General features: G+C 42.5%; 1 protein-coding gene across 1 annotated transcript in view; it reads right to left on the bottom strand.

Moving 5' to 3' along the window:
• Positions 1-17,994, bottom strand: part of mRpL16 (mitochondrial ribosomal protein L16) — a 106,056-nt gene that overhangs the window by 14,634 nt on the left and 73,428 nt on the right. Inside the window, exon 4 of the mRNA XM_070082898.1 lies at positions 6,173-6,415. Within this exon, the coding sequence (XP_069938999.1) occupies positions 6,173-6,415 (243 nt within the window). The remainder of the gene's footprint in view (positions 1-6,172; positions 6,416-17,994) is intronic.

The following is a 17,994-nucleotide window of genomic DNA, read 5'->3' as shown; positions in this document are numbered from 1 at the left end:
CCTGAATCCCTTCATAAATGTTACTTTGCTCACACTCCAACAGCACGTCAAGTATTAAAAACCATTTGTCTCCATTCACTCCTATCAAACATGCTCATGCATGCCTGCTGGAAGTCCAAGCCCCTCGCACACAAAACCTCCTTTACCCCCTCCCTCCAACCTTTCCTAGGCCGACCCCTACCCCGCCTTCCTTCCACTACAGACGGATACACTCTTGAAGTCATTCTGTTTCGCTCCATTCTCTCTACATGTCCGAACCACCTCAACAACCCTTCCTCAGCCCTCTGGACAACAGTTTTGGTAATCCCGCACCTCCTCCTAACTTCCAAACTACGAATTCTCTGCATTATATTCACACCACACATTGCCCTCAGACATGACATCTCCACTGCCTCCAGCCTTCTCCTCGCTGCAACATTCATCACCCACGCTTCACACCCATATAAGAGAGTTGGTAAAACTATACTCTCATACATTCCCCTCTTTGCCTCCAAGGACAAAGTTCTTTGTCTCCACAGACTCCTAAGTGCACCACTCACTCTTTTTCCCTCATCAATTCTATGATTCACCTCATCTTTCATAGACCCATCCGCTGACACGTCCACTCCCAAATATCTGAATACGTTCACCTCCTCCATACTCTCTCCCTCCAATCTGATATTCAATCTTTCATCACCTAATCTTTTTGTTATCCTCATAACCTTACTCTTTCCTGTATTCACCTTTAATTTTCTTCTTTTGCACACCCTACCAAATTCATCCACCAATCTCTGCAACTTCTCTTCAGAATCTCCCAAGAGCACAGTGTCATCAGCAAAGAGCAGCTGTGACAACTCCCACTTTGTGTGTGATTCTTTATCTTTTAACTCCACGCCTCTTGCCAAGACCCTCGCATTTACTTCTCTTACAACCCCATCTATAAATATATTAAACAACCACGGTGACATCACACATCCTTGTCTAAGGCCTACTTTTACTGGGAAAAAAATTCCCTCTTTCCTACATACTCTAACTTGAGCCTCACTATCCTCGTAAAAACTCTTCACTGCTTTCAGTAACCTACCTCCTACACCATACACTTGCAACATCTGCCACATTGCCCCCCTATCCACCCTGTCATATGCCTTTTCCAAATCCATAAATGCCACAAAGACCTCTTTAGCCTTATCTAAATACTGTTCACTTACATGTTTCACTGTAAACACCTGGTCCACACACCCCCTACCTTTCCTAAAGCCTCCTTGTTCATCTGCTATCCTATTCTCCGTCTTACTCTTAATTCTTTCAATTATAACTCTACCATACACTTTACCAGGTACACTCAACAGACTTATCCCCCTATAATTTTTGCACTCTCTTTTATCCCCTTTGCCTTTATACAAAGGAACTATGCATGCTCTCTGCCAATCCCTAGGTACCTTACCCTCTTCCATGCATTTATTAAATAATTGCACCAACCACTCCAAAACTATATCCCCACCTGCTTTTAACATTTCTATCTTTATCCCATCAATCCCGGCTGCCTTACCCCCTTTCATTTTACCTACTGCCTCACGAACTTCCCCCACACTCACAACTGGCTCTTCCTCACTCCTACAAGATGTTATTCCTCCTTGCCCTATACACGAAATCACAGCTTCCCTATCTTCATCAACATTTAACAATTCCTCAAAATATTCCCTCCATCTTCCCAATACCTCTAACTCTCCATTTAATAACTCTCCTCTCCTATTTTTAACTGACAAATCCATTTGTTCTCTAGGCTTTCTTAACTTGTTAATCTCACTCCAAAACTTTTTCTTATTTTCAACAAAATTTGTTGATAACATCTCACCCACTCTCTCATTTGCTCTCTTTTTACATTGCTTCACCACTCTCTTAACCTCTCTCTTTTTCTCCATATACTCTTCCCTCCTTGCATCACTTCTACTTTGTAAAAACTTCTCATATGCTAACTTTTTCTCCCTTACTACTCTCTTTACATCATCATTCCACCAATCGCTCCTCTTCCCTCCTGCACCCACTTTCCTGTAACCACAAACTTCTGCTGAACACTCTAACACTACATTTTTAATCCTACCCCATACCTCTTCGACCCCATTGCCTATGCTCTCATTAGCCCATCTATCCTCCAATAGCTGTTTATATCTTACCCTAACTGCCTCCTCTTTTAGTTTATAAACCTTCACCTCTCTCTTCCCTGATGCTTCTATTCTCCTTGTATCCCATCTACCTTTTACTCTCAGTGTAGCTACAACTAGAAAGTGATCTGATATATCTGTGGCCCCTCTATAAACATGTACATCCTGAAGTCTACTCAACAGTCTTTTATCTACCAATACATAATCCAACAAACTACTGTCATTTCGCCCTACATCATATCTTGTATACTTATTTATCCTCTTTTTCTTAAAATATGTATTACCTATAACTAAACCCCTTTCTATACAAAGTTCAATCAAAGGGCTCCCATTATCATTTACACCTGGCACCCCAAACTTACCTACCACACCCTCTCTAAAAGTTTCTCCTACTTTAGCATTCAGGTCCCCTACCACAATTACTCTCTCACTTGGTTCAAAGGCTCCTATACATTCACTTAACATCTCCCAAAATCTCTCTCTCTCCTCTGCATTCCTCTCTTCTCCAAAAATATTAAAATAAAATATTTTTTTTCAAATTAAATAAAGATTTACATAATGAAAACAATCAGAAATCAAGTACATGCATTTAAAATAAATAATAATAATATTACACTTACCTTTACTGAAGACTTCTGGGTGGATGGAAGATGGGAGGAGGTGATAGGAGGAAGGTGTACACTATTGTTTGGAAGGAGAATCTCCTTTCATTAGGACTTTAGGTAGCAAGTCCTTATCTGGGGTTACTTCCCTTCTTCTTTTAATGCCACTGGGAACAACTTGAGAGTCACTGGACCCCTGGCGCACAAAATATCTATCCAGAGAGGTCTTTTTCTGGCGTTTCTTTAAGATTTCCCTGAAGTGGGACACAACACTGTCATTGTACATGTTGCACATACGGCTTGTTTCAGCTTGGTCAGGGTGATACTTTTCGACAAAACTTTGCAACTCATTCCACATTCCACACATGTCCTTAATCACTGAAGAAGGCACCTCATCCACTCCCTCTTCCTCCTCCTCTGAAGCAAGTTCCTTGGCTGTGGTCTGATGCTGTTCCAGTTGAAGTTCTTGCAGTTTGTCAGTGGTTAGCTCTTTCCTGTGGTCCTCCACCAACTCTTCCACATCCCTGTCACTCACTTTATTTACCAAAGGGCTTGCACTAGCTTTCCATGGGTCCATGATGACTTACTTAGCAGTTGCAAGCACAAAAAACAATGGATTATTATGAAATGTATTGTATGAACCCTCTGTGTTGGTAAACAATGGCACACTGAGCGTGAATGGCATGGGAGACTGGCTTTGTGTGCGCGGTGACGGGCGGACAAGTACCGGACGGTTGCTGAAACACAAGTTTTTTTCACAAAACTCGAGGCCAAATTTTTCCAAAAAAACTCGCCTTAGGTCGAATTTCGCGAAAGTCGAGGCTGCAGAAACTCGGGGGTCCACTGTACATATATATTTTTAACAAACCGGCCATCTCCCACCGAGGCAGGGTGACCCAAAAAGAAAGAAAATTCCCAAAAAGAAAATACTTTCATCATCATTCAACACTTTCACCTCACTCACACATAATCACTGTTTTTGCAGAGGTGCTCAGAATACAACAGTTTAGAAGCATATACATATAAAGATACATAACATATCCCTCCAAACTGCCAATATCCCAAACCCCTCCTTTAAAGTGCAGGCACTATACTTCCCATTTCCAGGACTCGAGTCCGGCTATATAAAAATAACTGGTTTCACTGAATCACTTCACTAAATATTACCCTGCTCACACTCCAACAGCTCGTGAGGTCCCAAATACCATTCAAGGTATGGCAAGGGTTACACCAATACATAAAGGTGGTGACCCTACAGACTTAAACAACTATAGGCCAATATCAAACTTACCATTGCTATCCAAAATCTTTGAGAAACTCATGCACAGGAGACTATATTCATTTATAACAGCACAAAACATACTCAACCCCTGCCAATTTGGATTTAGGAAAAATAAAAGCACTAATGATGCAATCATAAAAATGCTAGATCTGCTTTACACAGCATTGGAAAATAAGGAATATCCACTAGGAATTTTTATTGACCTAAGAAAAGCTTTTGACACAGTAGACCACGACATCCTGCTCCACAAACTTGACCATTATGGTATAAGAGGCCATGCGCTTGCTTATTTCAAATCTTACCTTACTAATAGGTATCAGTATGTTACCATTAAAGACACAGTATCAACAACACGGCCACTTGATACTGGAGTTCCGCAGGGAAGTGTCCTTGGTCCCCTGCTCTTCCTCATATACATCAATGATCTTCCAAACGTATCCCAACACCTGAAACCCATTCTCTTTGCTGACGACACGACTTATGTCATCTCTCACCCTAATCTTGCCACCCTCAACACCATTGTTAATGAGGAGCTGATCAAAATATCGACTTGGATGACAGCCAATAAACTTACGCTTAACACTGACAAAACCTACTATATTATGTTTGGTAGCAGAGCAGGAGATGCACAAATTAACATTAAGATCGACAACACTCTAATTACCAGACATAATGAGGGCAAATTCCAAGGCCTATACCTTGACAACAACCTGAATTTCAGCACCCATATCCAACACATAACCAAAAAAGTATCCAAAACAGTTGGGATCCTCTCCAAGATACGATACTACGTGCCGCAAAATGCCCTTCTCACACTATACCACTCATTTATTCATACCTCACCTATGCTATTTGTGCTTGGGGATCAACTGCAGCAACACATCTAAAGCCAATAATAACCCAACAAAAAGCTGCAGTAAGAATAATCACTAAATCCCATCCCTGGCAACACACCCCCCACTCTTCATAGATCTAAACTTACTCCCTGTTCAGTACATCCACACTTACTACTGTGCAATCTACATCTACAGGACCTTAAACTCCAATATCAACCTTGACCTAAAACGCTTTCTTGATAGTTGTGACAGAACCCACAGGCATAACACCAGACACAAACATCTCTACGACATTCCCCATGTCCGACTAAACCTTTACAAAAATTCAATGTATGTCAAAGGCCCTAAAATCTGGAACACCCTACCTGAGAACTCTAGAACTGCAGACACATTCATCACCTTCAAAACTACCATTAGAAAACATCTTATCTCCCTGATAAACCCCATCAACTAACTACACGAATACCACCTGGTGGTTCACACTTACACTCACTCACCCATTTGACCATAAACAGAAATATTAATCTCAATCTTAAAATAATGAATCCTATGATACTCCAATACTGAAACTATGTACTGTGCCAAAACAAAAGCATTCACATTGCTAAACTCACAAACTAGTATTTAGTCACTTAGCCATAATACCAACTTACCTCATAATTTGTAATATTTTAAAATAAAGAATTAAACTAAGTCTGCCCGAAATGCCTAGCCATGCTAGGCATTCTAGTGGTACACTCTGTAATCATTATTTAACTACATGTAAACCACACAACAACCAAATTCTGTAAATTCAACATTGTAATCTTTATAGAGAATAAACTTTGAATTCACTCCTATCTAACATGTTCACATACGCTTGCTGGAAGTCCAAGCCCCTCGCCCACAAAACCTCCTTTACCCCTTCCCTCCAACCTTTTCGAGGACAACCCCTACCCCGCCTTCCTTCCTCTACAGATTTATATGCTCTCCATGTCATTCTACTTTGATCCATTCTCTCTAAATGACCAAACCACCTCAACAACCCCTCTTCAGCCCTCTGACTAATACTTTTATTAACTCCACACCATCTTCTAATTTCCACACTCCGAATTTTCTGCATAATATTTACACCACATATTGCCCTTGGACAGGACATCTCCACTGCCAGTACATGCAATATATGTAAAAGGACTCAGATTAGGTCAAAAAATAAAAATACGTAAATAACCTATTAAATCTCAAAAGTAAATAAATACAAGGCTAATTCTCCATTTTTGCAAAATGCTGAAACCAACTTAATATACATATACAGTGCCTGAGAACACATACCTCTTCAAAAGAGCACTTGCCACCAACTTCAATAATAACTCGCTCTGCTTTTACTGGTGTCACATAGTGATCAATGGGACCTTTACCACCACCCATTCTCTTTCCCTGGCCCTTTTTGGTGATTGGCTTCCAGGGTGCATCAACCCTCCAAATGGCGAACATCTTATTGGGATTAATCTTTCGGGCAATACCCATGCGGATCATTTCTAAGTGCCCATGTCGTAGCAGTCCTCCTCTTTTTGCCTGTGACAGAAAAGAATAATACTGTAGATCATTTTCATTTTAAGGAATTCTTGTATTCAAATTGGTCAGGGCCAACTGTATTACAGGACACATTATAGATTATTATAGACACTGAAATGGATCTCATTTAATTCTGCTTCCTCTTGGCCCTTTTATTTTAGTTAGCAAATTTGGTACAAATGTAATGTAAGGCTACCTCTTTTTGTCTAAACTTTAAACAGTGAACAAAAGCTAGCAACATTTTCCTGCCCATGCCATCACACAGGATGGATTTCAGACATGAAGGACAGAAATCTGTCTGACCTGGGAGACTTTTGTAATGCAATAAGAATACTGTCCAGCATTTCACTAAGAGTACAGCAGCTAAAGTTACATTATTTTAAAGGTCTGAATGTAGCGATGCTGGAGTCACTTTCTCTCAGGCTAGCCAAGGAAAAAAAAAACAAGTGGAACTGATAAGGATACAGTATCTTTGTGTAAAAAATAAAATGAACATACATAGGTAATGACAATCACATATCTCACATAGATCTATATTAACCCTTTGACTGTTTACGCCGTATAAATACATCTTACGCGCCACTGTTTCTGACGTATTTATACGCATAAATTCTAGGGGCTTCAAATCAAGCAGGAGAAAGCTGGTAGGCCCACATGTGAGAGAATTGGTCTCCATGGTCAGTGTGCACCTATATATAAAAAAAATCGGGGAGCCAGTGGTGCATTGTGGGAATGCCATTTCAGCTGTCCTTTTTCACCATGCTTAGCGGTAAGAAATATGTGACTCCCCAGCAAATCTGGGACTCTTCTTTTCCCAAGTGATGCTCTAACACAGATGGAAGTGTCAGTGAAGATCAATTTCATGGTTTCCAGGAGTTTGAGACCAAAAGCAATGGAGGAGGAGAAGGAGGAGGGAGGAGGAGGGAGGAGGATGGAGGAGGAGGATGGAGGAGGAGGATGGAGGAGGAGGATGGAGGAGGATGGAGGAGGAGGATGAGGAGGGAGGATGAGGAGGGAGGATGAGGAGGGAGGATGAGGAGGGAGGAGGAGGAGGGGGGAGGATAGGAGGATGGAGGGAGGATAGGAGGATGGAGGGAGGATAGGAGGATGGAGGGAGGATAGGAGGATGGAGGGAGGATAGGAGGATGGAGGGAGGATAGGAGGATGGAGGGAGGATAGGAGGATGGAGGGAGGAGGATGGAGGAGGAGGATGGAGGAGGAGGATGGAGGAGGAGGATGGAGGAGGAGGATGGAGGAGGAGGATGGAGGAGGAGGATGAAGGAGGATGATGGAGGAGGAGGATGGAGGAGGAGGATGAGGAGGGAGGATGAGGAGGGAGGATGAGGAGGGAGGAGGAGGAGGGGGAGGAGGGAGGAGGAGAAGGAGGAAGGAGGAGGAGGATGGAGGAGGAGGATGGAGGAGGAGGATGAGGAGGAGGATGGAGGGAGGATGAGGAGGGAGGATGAGGAGGGAGGATGAGGAGGGAGGATGAGGAGGGAGGAGGAGGAGGGAGCAGGAGGAGGAGGAGGGAGGAGGAGGAGGAGGAGGAGGAGGAGGAGGAGGAGGAGGAGGAGGAGGAGAAGAAGAGGAAGAAGAAGAGGAAGAAGAAGAGGAAGAAGAAGAGGAAGAAGAAGAGGAAGAAGAAGAGGAAGAAGAAGAGGAAGAAGAGGAAGAAGAGGAAGAAGAAGAGGAAGAATAAGAGGAAGAAGAGGAAGAAGAAGAGGAAGAAGAGGAAGAAGAAGAGGAAGAAGAAGAGGAAGAAGATGATGTAATAATATTGTTCCCTTGAAGCAAGAAAAAAAAAGTCCACCCCATGACAGTGACAAGATAAGGGGAGATAACATCTGATAAGAGCTGATGTTTGATGAGCGTAAACGAGGGTGGGGGAGGGTGCAGCTGATAAAAAAAGATTAGATGACCATCGCCATCACTTTGTTTTTGCTGGTACACAAACATTTCTGTCTATTTGTCTGTCTGCCAAGCTCCCTGTCTATCTGTCTAGCTCTCTGTCTCAGAGAGAGCCACAAGACTGTGTCATCATCACCTTTACTCACATCTTCAAGCAGAGTATAGCACTTTGTCTGGATTTTTTGGGTTATCCTAGGTAATTTACACTATGTATACTTGTATTTATGTGTACCTGTGAGACAGAGATAGACAGATAGAAAGAGAATGAGGGAGAAAGATAATTAGATAGAATGGAGGGGAAGCAGCATCCGACCCCATTGTTTTGACAGGAGGTAGGGGGAGTGAGTAATGAGACAATATGTCATTTTGACGAGCTGCCGACTCCTGACTCAAAACAATTATAAGCCACACACTCGCACACAAGACAAGCTTGATGAATGAAGATAATAGCACTTATATGAAAGTATCTAGTGACTACATATGTGTATATATACAGTGGACCCCCGGTTTACGATCAGCTTCCAATACGACCAATTATGTAAGTGTATTTATGTAAGTGTGTTTTTATGTGTATGTTTGGGGGTCTGAAATGGACTAATCTAATTCACAATATTCCTTATGGGAACAAATTCGGTCAGTACTGGCACCTGAACATACTTCTGGAATGAAATAATATCGTAAACCGGGGGTCCACTGTATTATAGAAACCAGAAGGAAGAAAGAATGGAAGGCAGGAATGAAGGATGAGATGAAAGGAAGGAAAAAAGTAAGGAAAGACGAAGGAATGTAGGAATGCAGGTAGGAAAGGAATGCAGGAAGGTAGGAAGGAAGGTAGGAAACGAATGCAGGAAGGAAGGAATGATGACACAGGGCCATTTACCTAGAATAACTACATAACACAACTGCCTGCTAATACTTTGAAGAAAACTGCTCAGAGGAGGTGTTTTGTCTTTGCACTTAAAAAAAAAAAAGTCCACAAAAATGCACACACACTGGTTTTGTGCGTGAGGAGTGTAAAACACCGTTGTGAATGAAAACATGTTTCAAAGAGTTCCACAAGCTGCAAAACTTCTAGGAATATGTTCGGTGACTGTACATTGGTATATATATTATAGAACAATAGTAATAAAAATTTTTTTGTATTGTTTGTTTTTGTAAACAAGTTTTGTAAACAATATACAGGTCTCCCTCAACATTCGCGTTTTCAACTTTCGCGGGCTTCACACATTCGCGAATTCCCAACCACCAAATTCCCAGCCGCCAAATCATATTTAAGTTTCCCGCCACCTGCGAGTCCCTACTACCCTCCCTCCAACCCCCGCAACTGGCAGCCAGCCCTCCCACCACTCAGTGTGACGAGTGTTTTGTTTGTTCATTATTTGCTATTAAACTACAGTATAAATAATGTAAACACATTCTTGACTGCATATTGGAATGGCTATTTGGACAGGTATTGGGCGGTGACATCATGTGTTTACTCTTGAACACAGCAAAGAATCAAACATTTCTGCTACTGCTAATAATAACAATAGTGATAATAATAATAATAATAATAATAATAATAATAATAAATGTGATAGAATGAAGAAGGAAATTGTACAAAAATACGAGGGAGTGGCTGAAACATTGTCAGTGTGGCTTTGTTTATGCTGGAGTGAGCATTAGTCTCCCTGCTCTTCCAAACATTTCACAATAATTCATTGTGTTTGGTGCTTGTAGATTGAGTGTGACTGGAATGGTTGAGGCAGTGGGTGAGGCAGTGGTTGAGGCAGTGGGTGAGGCAGCAGTTGAGGCAGTGGTTGAGGCAGTGGGCGAGGCAGTGGGTGAGGCAGCGGTTGAGGCAGTGGGTGAGGCAGTGGGTGAGACAGCAGTTGAGGCAGTGGTTGAGGCAGTGGGTGAGGCAGTGGGCGAGGCAGTGGGCGAGGCAGTGGGTGAGGCAGCGGTTGAGGCAGTGGGTGAGGCAGTGGGTGAGACAGCGGTTGAGGCAGTGGTTGAGGCAGTGGGTGAGGCAGTGGGCGAGGCAGTGGGTGAGGCAGTGGGTGAGGCAGTGGGCGAGGCAGCGGTTGAGGCAGTGGGTGAGGCAGTGGGTGAGGCAGTGGGTGAGACAGCAGTTGAGGCAGTGGGTGAGGCAGTGGGTGAGGCAGTGGGCGAGGCAGTGGTATTTAATAACATACATGTTAATAATAATAATTAATGTTAATAATATGTATTATTATTATTTATAACATGTTATTAAATACCACTGCCTCAACTGCTGCCTCCACCATTGCCTCAACCGCTGCCTCAACCCCTGCCTAAACCGCTGCCTCTACCAGTGCCTCAACCGCTGCCTCACCCACTGCTTCAACCGCTGCCTCACCCACTGCTTCAACTGCTGCCTCACCCACTGCTTCAACCGCTGCCTCACCCACTGCTTCAACCGCTGCCTCACCCACTGCTTCAACCGCTGCCTCACCCACTGCCTCAACCGCTGCCTCACCCACTGCTTCAACCGCTGCCTCACCCACTGCTTCAACCGCTGTCTCAACCACTGCCTCAACTGCTGCCTCACCCACTGCTTCAACCGCTGCCTCACCCACTGCTTCAACCGCTGCCTCAACCACTGCCTCAACCACTGCCTCACCCACTGACTCAACCATTCCAGTCACACTCAATCTACAAGCACCAAACACAATGAATTATTGTGAAATGTTTGGAAGAGCAGGAAGACTAATGTTCACTCCAGCATAAACAAAGCCACACTGACAATGTGTCAACCACTCCCTCGTATTTTTGTACAATTTCCTTCTTCATTCTATCGCATTTATTATTATTATTATTATTATTATTATTATTATTATTATTATTATTATTATTATTATCGTTATTATTAGCAGTAGCAGAAATGTTTGATTCTTTGCTGTGTTCAAGAGTAAACACATGATTATTTATACTGTAATTTAATAACAAATAATGAACAAACAAAACACTCATCACACTGAGTGGTGGGAGGGCTGGCTGCCAGTTGCAGGGGTCGGAGGGAAGGTAGTAGGGACTCGCAGTGGTTGAGGAGGTGGTGGAGGCATTGGTGGAGGCAGTTGCATTTAATTACATACATGTTATTAAACCTTAACATGTATGTATTTAGTACAATTTACGAAGTTTTCATGTATTTTATGATTGTTCATGGTTCAACAAGTTAAGGAAGCAGTATTGTATTATATTTCCCTACAATATTTTGGGGCACCAAATATTCGCGATTTTTCAACATTCGTGAGGCTCTTGATCCCCTAACCCTCGCGAATGTTGAGGGAGACCTGTATTGATAATTATGTTTGTGTGCTTATTGTGTTGTATACAACGAGTGTATATATGTACATTGCACCTTACTTTGGTCTCACAGGCCACATAAGTTACGTGAAAAAATAAAATAGTGAAAAAAACAACAAACCTTCAAATACAAGTAAACCAAAGTTTACCGGGTGAGTGGCAGTCACCGCTTTTCCCGTACACGGCTCATTTTCTGCAAACTTCACCCCTCTATACCTCGGTAAGTACTGATGGCAAAAATTTTTTTTTGGACTAAAACACTCAGAAAATAATCTTAACATTTTCATAAGAAAATTTTTTTTTTTTTTTTTTGAATATTTTGCGACATAGAATGACAGTTTCAGAAAGGGGCTTGCGACAGTCAAAGGGTTAATGAGGCCAGTGTCACTTACATTAATCTACATCTTAATTGCTAGTGTACTCGCATATAATCTAGTGATACCAGTGAATAGCAGAATACAGTGTTGTAGTAGCAACTAACCAGTATTATAATGGTACTTAGTGGAGTGGAGTGACTTTAATTAGTTTCTTTTTTCTTGAAATACCAGACGTATACTGTGAATTTCATATAACCTGTAGTTACCAGCGCTCGCAATATACACAACGAGAAGCAATTATTACTACAGAAAAAGCGTCCTTCCTCCAAAATTTCCACCAGTCAACTATAGTGATAATATAGCATTTATTGTGGTGGAGACGGAAAAAAAAAAAAATAGAAAAGCTAGATACAGCGATTGATAAACAAGGGTTGAGATCGACCGTTTGTCATTGTAGGAGTTGCCAGCAGTCACCGGTTTCTTCAACACGCAAGTTATACTTTTGTATCAATCAAATCACGTATTACTCGGGTAGATAATTTCCAGTAGATCCTTCATGTGTTAGCTCAAATCACCGACCAGTATGTTTTAAATAAGTGACCCACTGATCAGATCAGATCGACTGGTCTGAACCCTTGACTGGACCGAACCCTTGACTGGTTTCAAATGGTTTCGTTGGACAATAAAGCAGACTGTAAACGGATGGGGTTGTAGGCGCCCTTATAAACACAAACATTAAATATAAATCAGGAACGTGACGGTAAGCTGTCCAATATACAAAAACAGTTAGAAACAGAAATACAAATAGCTAGAGCTTCATTTAAGGAGGTTATTAATAGAATATTCAAGAGGTTGCTAGTAGAATTGCAGTAAATCAACCATTCAAATCATTATGAAGCTGTGTGTAGTCTGTGGTCAGTCAAACAAACGGGCTTCCACATGGGTAAATTGTCATTTTTATGGAAATTGGTGTCACGCCCCTTGTGCAGATATCCAAGAACTAGCTACAAGCAGTGTTAAAACAGGGAAGTGTTTTTGGGTATGCCCAAATGAGGAAAATCTGTGGACTAAAATCACAAGGGTATTAAAAGAGGACAACATCAAAGCTGCTTTCATAGAAAACCTGGAAGCTTTCTACAACAGATGGGAACATAAAAAGTCTGGGCTGAAAGGTACTGCCCTTGATACTGGCCATGTAGTCAGAAACTGTAAGGCTGGAGGTGATGTCCTGGTAGTCAGTAAATGTGGGGCTGATAGTGCTGTCCTGGGAGACAGTAATGGTGAAGCTGGAGGTGCTGTCCTGGGAGACAGTAATGGTGAAGCTGGAGATGCTGTCCTGGGAGACAGTAATGGCGAAGCTGGAGATTTTGTCCAGGTAGTCGGAAATTATACGCAGGAAGGAATACATATAAATGACCTCATAGGGGACAGGAGCCATAGTAGGGAAACAAGTGTAGTCAAAGATAAGATAAAACCAATATTGCAAACTAGAAATACCGCAGGAAATAGCAAACAAGAGGACTCCACTAGCAATAGTGAGGATATATTACCAAAAACAACTGGTGGGAGCTCCATTGTTGGTGCTAGGGAGGATAGAAGTAAGACAGGGAAACATGCACCAACAGGGAATACAGTCACAGAAACCCAAGGCAAACAGAAACCAAGCCTGTGCACATACTATGCACTTGGTATCTGCTGGCATGGGAAATCTGGAAAAACAGATGGGACATGCAGCTATGACCACCCTAGAAAATGCCATGCCCATATGACAACAGGAAAATGCAAACTCCCTTCCTGTAAGCTTTTTCACCCTGAACTGTGTACCTCTTCAGTACAGGAAAGACTGTGCTATAACTTAAATTGCCAGGCATACCATCTAAAGGGGACAAAAAGATACAAAACATCCAGGCCATGGGAAAACCTGCGTAGCCACAGCCACTCAAGTGGGAGAGGTTTCTTAGTGCCAGGAAGGAAAAAAAACTGGCAGGAAATGGCAGAAATCGTACACCAAATCCAGTCATTCCTGGAGTGGAACCACAGTCGATGGCCTCCACTCCAAACCAACAGATACAGATACTAATGCCGGAAAAAAAATCCCCCCCAGTACCAACAATACCACCAGTCTGATAACATTCTTCTTTGCAAATATACAGGGTCTAAAGCCAGCAACAAACAACAAAATACCTTTCATCCGTGGACTGCTTGCAGAGGCAAAGGCAATGTTCGCGGCTTTCACTGAGACCCACATAAAGGATCACTTGGACAACGAAATATGGATCCCAGGTTACAACCTATACAGATGTGACAGAGTGAACAGGCAAAAGGGGATGGGGTGGCCTGTACATTGCAGAGTCACTTGTTTGCACAGAACTGCTTAATGCCTCAAATGATGTAGTGGAAGTTTTAGCAGTAAAGGTCGAGAACCAAAACCTAGTCATTGTGGTAGTCTACAAGCCTCCGGATGCAACATCCCAGCAATTCCAGGAACAGCTGTTAAAAATTGACCACTGTCTGGAAAATCTTCCAGCTCCTGCACCCAACATCTTGCTCCTGGGGGATTTCAACTTAAGGCACCTAAAATGGAGGAATATAGCAAATAATATTGTTGCAGTAATAACACCAGGAGGCAGCTCTGATGAAAACTCACACTCACACGAGCTTTCAAATCTCTGCACAAAATTCAATTTAAACCAGCAAATAATAGAGCCTACTAGACTGGAGAATACACTAGACCTCATCTTCACTAACAATGATGATCTGATAAGAAATGTCACCATATCAAAAACAATATACTCAGATCACAACATAATTGAGGTTCAGACATGTATGCGTAGAGCCCCAGACCGACATAATGAGACTAGTCACGAGGGAGCATTCACCAAATTCAACTTCAATAACAAAAACATAAAGTGGGACCAAGTAAACCAAGTCCTAACCAATATAAGCTGGGAAGATATACTAAGCAACACAGACCCCAACTTATGCCTAGAACAGATTAACTCGGTGGCACTCGATGTATGCACAAGGCTTATTCCTCTAAGAAAAAGGAGGAGTAGATGTAAAATAGAAAGAGACAGGCGCTCCCTTTACAGGCGACGGAAAAGAATAACAGAGTGGCTAAAAGAGGTCAATATATCTGAAATGCATAGGGAGACACTGGTCAGAGAAATAGCAAGCATCGAACTTAAGCTAAAAGAATCCTTTAGGAGTCAGGAATCGCGGGAAGAACTAAAAGCCATAAATGAAATCGAAAGAAACCCAAAGTATTTCTTCTCCTATGCCAAATCAAAATCGAGAACAACGTCCAGTATTGGGCCCCTACTTAAACAAGATGGGTCCTACACAGATGACAGCAAGGAAATGAGTGAGCTACTCAAGTCCCAATATGACTCAGTTTTTAGCAAGCCGCTAACCAGACTGAGAGTCGAAGATCAAAATGAATTTTTTATGAGAGAGCCACAAAATTTGATTAACACAAGCCTATCCGATGTTATCCTGACGCCAAATGACTTCGAACAGGCGATAAATGACATGCCCATGCACTCTGCCCCAGGGCCAGACTCATAGAACTCTGTGTTCATCAAGAACTGCAAGAAGCCCCTATCACGAGCCTTTTCCATCCTATGGAGAATGAGCATGGACACGGGGGTCGTCCCACAGTTACTAAAAACAACAGACATAGCCCCACTCCACAAAGGGGGCAGTAAAGGAACAGCAAAGAACTACAGACTGATAGCACTAACATCCCATATCATAAAAATCTTTGAAAGGGTCCTAAGAAGCAAGATCACCACCCATCTAGAAACCCATCAGTTACACAACCCAGGGCAACATGGGTTTAGAACAGGTCGCTCCTGTCTGTCTCAACTATTGGATCACTACGACAAGGTCCTAAATGCACTAGAAGACAAAAAGAATGCAGATGTAATATATACAGACTTTGCAAAAGCCTTCGACAAGTGTGACCATGGCGTAATAGCGCACAAAATGCGTGCTAAAGGAATAACAGGAAAAGTCGGTCGATGGATCTATAATTTCCTCACTAACAGAACACAGAGAGTAGTCGTCAACAGAGTAAAGTCCGAGGCAGCTACGGTGAAAAGCTCTGTTCCACAAGGCACAGTACTCGCTCCCATCTTGTTCCTCATCCTCATATCCGACATAGACAAGGATGTCAGCCACAGCACCGTGTCTTCCTTTGCAGATGACACCCGAATCTGCATGACAGTGTCTTCCATTGCAGACACTGCAAGGCTCCAAGTGGACATCAACCAAATCTTTCAGTGGGCTGCAGAAAACAATATGAAGTTCAACGATGAGAAATTTCAATTACTCAGATATGGTAAACATGAGGAAATTAAATCTTCATCAGAGTACAAAACAAATTCTGGCCACAAAATAGAGCGAAACACCAACGTCAAAGACCTGGGAGTGATTATGTCGGAGGATCTCACCTTCAAGGACAATAACATTGTATCAACTGCATCTGCTAGAAAAATGACAGGATGGATAATGAGAACCTTCAAAACTAGGGAGGCCAAGCCCATGATGACACTCTTCAGGTCACTTGTTCTATCTAGGCTGGAATATTGCTGCACACTAACAGCACCTTTCAAGGCAGGTGAAATTGCCGACCTAGAAAATGTACAGAGAACTTTCACGGCACGCATAACGGAGATAAAACACCTCAATTACTGGGAGCGCTTGAGGTTCCTAAACCTGTATTCCCTGGAACGCAGGAGGGAGAGATACATGATTATATACACCTGGAAAATCCTAGAGGGACTAGTACCAAACTTGCACACGAAAATCACTCACTACGAAAGCAAAAGACTTGGCAGACGATGCACCATCCCCCCAATGAAAAGCAGGGGTGTCACTAGCATGTTAAGAGACCATACAATAAGTGTCAGGGGCCCAAGACTGTTCAACTGCCTCCCAGCACACATAAGGGGGATTACCAACAGACCCCTGGCAGTCTTCAAGCTGGCACTGGACAAGCACCTAAAGTCAGTTCCTGATCAGCTGGGCTGTGGCTCGTACGTTGGTTTGCATGCAGCCAGCAGCAACAGCCTGGTTGATCAGGCTCTGATCCACCAGGAGGCCTGGTCACAGACCGGGCCGCGGGGGCATTGACCCCCGGAACTCTCTCCAGGTAAACTCCAGGTAGTGCCTTCAAATATGCTTTGAGCAGTAAATTTTGGCCTAGACATGAGAGAATGTATCAGTGTAGTGGATGTGCACAGTAAAAAAAAAAAGAAAATCCACAGTGCATGACATTAACAGCTAATCACAGTTAATCTCTAACTGTGCATTTTGGTTAAAATAACAATTATGAGGTATTTTCTAGGTTTATTGGATGTTTTTTGATGTCAACTGATAGAAGGGGAGACATTATTATTATTATTATTATTATTGTCCATGGGGAAGTGGAAAAGAATCTTTCCTCCGTAAGCCATGCGTGTCGTATGAGGCGACTAAAATGCCGGGAGCAATGGGCTAGTAACCCCTTCTCCTGTATACAATTACTAAAAAAGAGAAGAAGAAAAACTTTATAAAACTGGGTTGCTTAAATGTGCGTGGATGTAGTGCGGATGACAAGAAACAGATGATTGCTGATGTTATGAATGAAAAGAAGTTGGATGTCCTGGCCCTAAGCGAAACAAAGCTGAAGGGGGTAGGAGAGTTTCAGTGGGGGGAAATAAATGGGATTAAATCTGGAGTATCTGAGAGAGTTAGAGCAAAGGAAGGGGTAGCAGTAATGTTAAATGATCAGTTATGGAAGGAGAAAAGAGAATATGAATGTGTAAATTCAAGAATTATGTGGATTAAAGTCAAGGTTGGATGCGAGAAGTGGGTCATAATAAGCGTGTATGCACCTGGAGAAGAGAGGAATGCAGAGGAGAGAGAGAGATTTTGGGAGATGTTAAGTGAATGTATAGGAGCCTTTGAACCAAGTGAGAGAGTAATTGTGGTAGGGGACTTGAATGCTAAAGTAGGAGAAACTTTTAGAGAGGGTGTGGTAGGTAAGTTTGGGGTGCCAGG

The sequence above is a fragment of the Cherax quadricarinatus genome, chromosome 8, assembly GCF_038502225.1.
Source record: "Cherax quadricarinatus isolate ZL_2023a chromosome 8, ASM3850222v1, whole genome shotgun sequence".
Taxonomy (NCBI): domain Eukaryota; kingdom Metazoa; phylum Arthropoda; class Malacostraca; order Decapoda; family Parastacidae; genus Cherax; species Cherax quadricarinatus.
Note: the sequence above shows the minus strand (reverse complement) of the source record. Positions and strands in the feature narration are given on the sequence as shown.